Source organism: Ovis canadensis, chromosome 21 (assembly GCF_042477335.2).
Source record: "Ovis canadensis isolate MfBH-ARS-UI-01 breed Bighorn chromosome 21, ARS-UI_OviCan_v2, whole genome shotgun sequence".
NCBI lineage: Eukaryota > Metazoa > Chordata > Mammalia > Artiodactyla > Bovidae > Ovis > Ovis canadensis.
In genome coordinates, this window is record NC_091265.1 from 60,796,032 (window position 1) to 60,802,031 (window position 6,000).

Below are 6,000 nucleotides of genomic sequence, written 5' to 3' on the forward strand. Positions count from 1 at the left end.
TCTGAGCCACCAGGGATGTCCAGAGCATGTAGCACAGAGACACAAAGATAGAAAATTTAGAAGACGTTAAGAGACATGGAGGAGGGAGACCCCTGGTAGTCCAGTGGCTATGACTCTGCACTCCCAATACTGGGGGCCTGGGTTTAATCCCTGGTTGGGGAACTAGATTTCACATGCTGCAAATAAAGATCCCAAATGCCATAAGAAAGATAAAAAATCACAACTAAGACCCAGTGCATGAAATAAATAAACATTAAAAAAAAAAGACATGAAGGATAGTGTGAAAAGATCTAATGTACATGAACTGAAATTCCAAGAAGGAGAGAGAAAAGAAGGAATTTTACAAGAGATAATGACTGAGCACTTCATAGAACTGATGAAAGACCCAACTCAGAAATCCAGAGAAGCTCAAGAAATTCCAAGAATGGCAAGCAAAACCTGTGTCTAGAAATATAGAATAGAAATTCCCTGGTGGCCCAGTGGATAGTACTCTGCACTTCCACCTCAGGGGCACGGATTCAATCCCTGGTCAGGAAACTAAGATTCACAAGCTGCACCATGTGGACAAGTAATACTGATAATGATAACTTTTATTCATCAAAACTTACCATAAAGAAGGTGAGAAGATGCATCTTAAACTAGGATAGGGTGTTTATCACATATGAGTTAACAAAAGGTTAGCAGCTAAATATATAAAGAACTTTCCCCAAAACCTGAAGAAAAAACAGCCTAACAGAAAAATAGGCAAAACTCATGAACCGAAGAGGAAAATAAATAACCCACCAACTTGTGGGATGTTGTTCCATCTCATTAGTCATCAGGAAAACACAACTGAAACCACATGAGATTTCCACCCACCAGCTCGGCAACATGAAAACCTGTCAACATCACCCTGGTGAGCTGAGCCGGATGGACTGCCACCCCCCTGCCTCTGGGAGTGAAAACAGGTGCAGCAAGTCTGGAGAACAATGCGGGCATCCTCCTTAAGGATGAGCATTATCCAGACCTTGATTCTGCTGGGAAAACCTGCCCCTGATCACCAGGAGACATACAATACGTCCAGATCAGCCTCGGAGGGCAAAAATCACAGGTTATACATCAACAGTGGAAGAGACAGGACTGTGGCGTGTTTGTAAGTATAGCTACGGGACTGTATACTGCACTCACAAACACAGGCGGATCTCAGGCGTAATTCGAGCAGAAAAAGCAAATCACAGGATGTGGGCAAAAATGTAACATGAATTGAGAGTAAAACTCAGGGAAAACAAGAGGCTAATAAGCACAAAGTCAAGTGCTGATTCCTTAGGCGGGGGAGGCCACGGGGTGCAGTCAGGGAGGGATGATATGAATAGCTCTTAAGCTGGGTGGTGGTGGTGTGGGTGTCATTCTTTATAAGGTAGGTATTGTATTTTTTTTTTATTTGAAATGAAATGTTTTATTTTAAAAAGAGGGTGGGGACTTCCACGGTTGACTCTGAGCTCCTACTGCAGGGAGTGAGAGTTAGTTCAATTTCTGGTCAGGGAAATAAAATCCCACATACCATGCAACCAAGAAGAAGTATGTATTGAACACTAAGAATATATTGGGCTTCCCTGGTGGCTCAGGTGGTAAAGAATCTGCTGGCAGTGCAGGAGACCTGGGTTCGATCCCTGGGTCGGGAAGATCCCCTGGAGAAAGGAATGGCTACCCACTCCAATATTCTTACCTGGAAAATTCCATGGACAAAGGAATCTGGCAGGCCATAGTCCACAGAGTTGCAAAGAGTTGGACACAACTGAGCGAATTTCACTCAAGAATGTATTGTGTGAACATTTGTCACGGTAAAAATAAAAAAAGTTTTAAAAAAGAAGATAATGTTACTACCCTCCTTGTGTATAGTTCAAGTGAGACAATCAAAGGGAACCATTAGCTTCACCTTATTATGGACCCTACTCAGTGCTAACACGTGATCTGCATGCCCGCAAGACAGCAGATGCAGTCTGGGGCAGGGCGCCGCTGGCCATGGCTCTTGGCAAAGCCCCGTGAATTCACGGAGGGCATCCATCCAAAGGCACTAACTCCTGCCTTCCCACAGGTGCTGAAGTCCACAGGGGACGTGGCCGGAGGCCGGGCCCTGTATGAGGGGTATGCGGCGGTCACCGATGCGCCCCCCGAGTGCTTCCTCTCCCTCAGGGACACGGTGCTGCTCCGCAAGGAAGCCCGGAAGCTCATTGTTCAGCCCAACACTCGCCTCGAAGGTAATGGACTCCTGGGCCCTGTGATAGAGGGCCCTCCAGGAGCACAAAGGAGGCCTGGAACTGACCCTGCAGCTCTGGAAAGGCTACTCGAGGTGGCTCCTGTCTTGCCCTCTCCCTCCCAGCCTCAGGCCCACACCTTCGCGTCCACCACCACCACAGGCCACCCCCCCGCCACACACACACACACACACACACACACACACACACACACACACACACAGGGTCTCACACACACACACACACACGGTCACACACACACACAGGGTCACACACACACACACACACACACACACACACAGGGTCAGGCTGCTTGTGAGATGGCAACAGAAGGTTGAGGGCGGCCAGTAGAGCAGGGGCTAGTGAAACAGAAACACCCCGGGCTTCGGAGGAGGCCAGGCATCGTGCTGGAGCGAGGCCTGGTGGGGCCCAGGAGCGAGGTCAGGTGAGGCAGAGAGGAGGCACCCAGCGGGCTGAGAGCAGTCAAGTCAGAGCAGAGGTCAGCAGCCCTGTGGCCCCTCTCCCCTCCTCAAGTGATGCTGCCATTTCCAAAAGCCCTGACCCTGTGAGCCACGCACTTGTACCTTTTGTATTAAGAGCATTTGCACCTCCATAGTCATGGGTAAGTGTGAGAGTTAAATGCAATAATTACCTCCTCGTGGTGAGAGAGCATTTCAGAGGTTTAGCCTAAACTCTACTCTGGGGAATTCCCTGGCATTTCAGCAGTTAAGGCGCAGCGCTTGCATTCCTGGGGCCTGTGTTCAATCCTGGGGGTACCAGCACCCTGTTACATTCACTCTCCTCTCATCCCTTGCCTCACGTTTCCTGACACTGGCATGTGAGGCACTTGAGATGAGGCGGTGCCAGGCTGTGGTTAAAACATGAGCTTCAGAACTGCGCTGCAACCTTGGCCTATTCACTTAACCTTTCTGAGCTTGGGTGTCTTCATTCATAAAGCCCGTGTGGATTGTGCGCTGACACTAGAGAACCTCAGTCCTTCCTTTGAGTTCTAAGTGTATTCCAGGGATTAACCCTTTAAATACTCACAATACCCGCTAAGGTATAGGTATTATTACCCCCATTTTACAGGTAAGGAAACCGAGGCACAGAGAATCTGTTACTCAAGGCTTACAGCTTTTTACTGGAGGAACCAAGAGTAAGATTAAGAGCATTTGCTCCTCACTACGATAGTCATGGGAAGCTGTGAGGGTTAAATGAAATACTTACCTCCTCCTGGTGAGGAAAAAGAATGTAAAAGGTTTATTCCAAATTCTAGGGAATTCCCTGGTGGCCCAGTGGTTGGGACTTAGCGCTTCCACTGCCGGGGCTTGGTTTCAATCCCCCATGCAAGCTGCATGGTGCAGCCAAAAAAAAAAAAAAAAAAGAATAATTAAAATTAAAAAACACTTTAAAATAGTTAAAAAGCAATACAAACTCCATTCTGTGCTCCAGAGGTGTCATGGGTTTGCCAGCCCTCTGCCCTGGCTGCCCACCCTGCAGGCACACCCTCTGAGCTATCACCCAGCTTCCTCCTCTTCATGGCGGCTGCCACTTTGCCATTTTCCTTTCTGCTCCTCTCCATGGCAACAGGAACAGCATGTCCCCGGCACCTAGCACGGGAGCCGCTCAGTGCCTGTCAGTGAGTGAGAGAGTGGATTATACCAGGCTCCCAGCAAGTGCCCATTACATGGACAAGATCATTATCGCTTTGACTCTCCAGCTCTGGGCAGGCCTTGGGGATGGACTCCTCTCTTCAAGTCATTCTCAGCGCATTGGGAATAAGACAGAGAGAGAAATGGTCTTACAAGGGAAGTGTTCATAGGTGCCCAAAAGATACAAACAGTGGTCTGAATACTTAGAGAAGGGAAGATCATACCTACCTTTGAGAGAATTGGGGAAAGGTGGGTTTGGGGAGGAGGTAGGGGGTAAACTTTGAGGCCCAAAGAACAGGTTGAATTTTCAAAGGTGGTGGTGATGGTGGTGGTGATTGTATTAATAGCTCACTTTTGAGGACTTCCATGTGCCAGAGTCTGGGTAAAAACTCTCCACGGATCAACTCCCAACAACTTAAATGAGGAAGTTTCCCCTTTTTCAGCTGGAAACTGAGACACAGAAGGGCTGTGTATTTGAGGTCACAAAGTGAGTGGCTGGCAGGACCAGGATTTGAACTCAGGCCATCCGAGCTCAGAGCCTGTGCTCTTAGCTGCATACATCCCATAAGGCCACAGAGTACAATGAGGCACTGTGAGCAGGTAGAGAAGTGGAGGGCTGTTAGAAGGAAGTGCTTCCCATGAGTATTCAGAACACCACATAGGTTCGATGGGTGCCCTTGGAACTGTTGACAGATGATGAAGTAGGTTCAGAGATCAGGATGCTTATGATAGCTAGCACTTGGTGAGTGTGCCCTCTACCCATTATATTATATTTAATCACTGCAGCTTCTTGAGAGATGTACTGTGCTTGCCCCCACTTTCCAGATGAGGAAACTGAGGCTTATGTTAAGAAACTTGCCCAGAGCCCTACAGTAGATGGAGATGAAGCAGTTCCTGGACTGTAAGCTCCTGGAGGCCAAGGACTATGTCTGTTTCACCTAACATGGCACTGTTATAAATCTTTATTAAGTGAATGAATGAATGCAGCAATTCATTGAATACTCCCCCTTTAATGTTTCCTATCTCATAGGATTATGGAGTCAGTTAGATAATGAAATATTGAGCACAGTTTTTGGCACATGGTAAAAACTCAGGAAGACAAGTAGCTGCTTCTATGATTACAATTATGATTCTGTTTCCCTATTAAAACCTTTTCCTGCTGCTTTTTTTTCTCCATCTCCTCCCCAGGCTCAGAAGTGCAACTTCTTGAGTACGAGGCCTCAGCTGCAGGCCTCATCCGATCCTTCTCTGAGCGCTTCCTAGAGGATGGGCCCGAGTTGGAGAAGATCCTCACCCAGCTGGCCACAGCTGATGCCCAGTGCTGGAAGGGGCCCCAGTGAAGCCCCATCTGGCCAGGCTTAAGGCACCTGTGAGGCCCCTCCCCGACTTGATCAAACCAAGGCTGTAAGTGGCCCCCTTTTTGTGGGCCCAGGAGAGGGGCAGGAGCCTGGACCTTGGTGCTACCTCAGCCAGGGGTGGTGACACTAAACCCTTCCATTTGTCAGCACTTTCCAGCTTACCAGTGCGTCCCTTGTGTTATCTCAGTTGATCTACACTGCCTTCTGCAGGGTGGGCAAGGCTCCTTGTCCGGCTTCCCAGATGAGGAAATACAAGTTCTGAGAATGTGACCTGTCTAAATCCTGCAGGATTCAAAACCTCTCCCAATCCAGTGCTCTTCATGTATTACTTTTATAACCAGAAAAATAAATATTGGAAACCACCACCATCTTCGCAATTTCTGTGGTTCTTCGTGGCCTTGGCCTCACGTCTCATTTGCTCCCAGCAGGGTGGTGGGATCAAGTTCTAGGGAGGGGGAAGGAGCGTCATTTTTAGGTTCCCATCAGCAACAGGATTTTGCCATCACCTCTAAATCTGGATATGCAGAGTCATGTGGGTGAACATAACATGATTTTTACCATCCTCACTCATGGCTTTTCTTCTATTTTAAAGAAGAACCTAAAAACTGGAACTAAGATCATGGCTGTAGCCATGAAATTAAAAGACGCTTGCTCCTTGAAAGAAAAGATATGACAAACCTAGATAGCATATTAAAAAGCAGCGACATCACTTTGCCAACAAAAGTCTGTATAGTCAAAGCTATGGTTTTTCCAGTA

The 6,000-nt window shown here is 47.7% G+C and overlaps 1 protein-coding gene across 4 annotated transcripts in view; it reads left to right on the plus strand.

Annotated features, from left to right (window-relative positions):
- DPP3 (dipeptidyl peptidase 3) overlaps positions 1–5,609 on the plus strand; it is a 32,619-nt gene extending 27,010 nt beyond the window's left edge. For all 4 annotated transcript variants that reach the window (XM_069566334.1, XM_069566331.1, XM_069566332.1 and 1 more), the window contains exons 17-18: positions 2,075–2,237; positions 5,075–5,609. In XM_069566334.1, the coding sequence (XP_069422435.1) occupies positions 2,075–2,237; positions 5,075–5,226 (315 nt within the window). In that variant the 3' untranslated portion in view covers positions 5,227–5,609. The remainder of the gene's footprint in view (positions 1–2,074; positions 2,238–5,074) is intronic.
- The last annotated feature ends 391 nt before the right edge of the window (positions 5,610–6,000 follow it).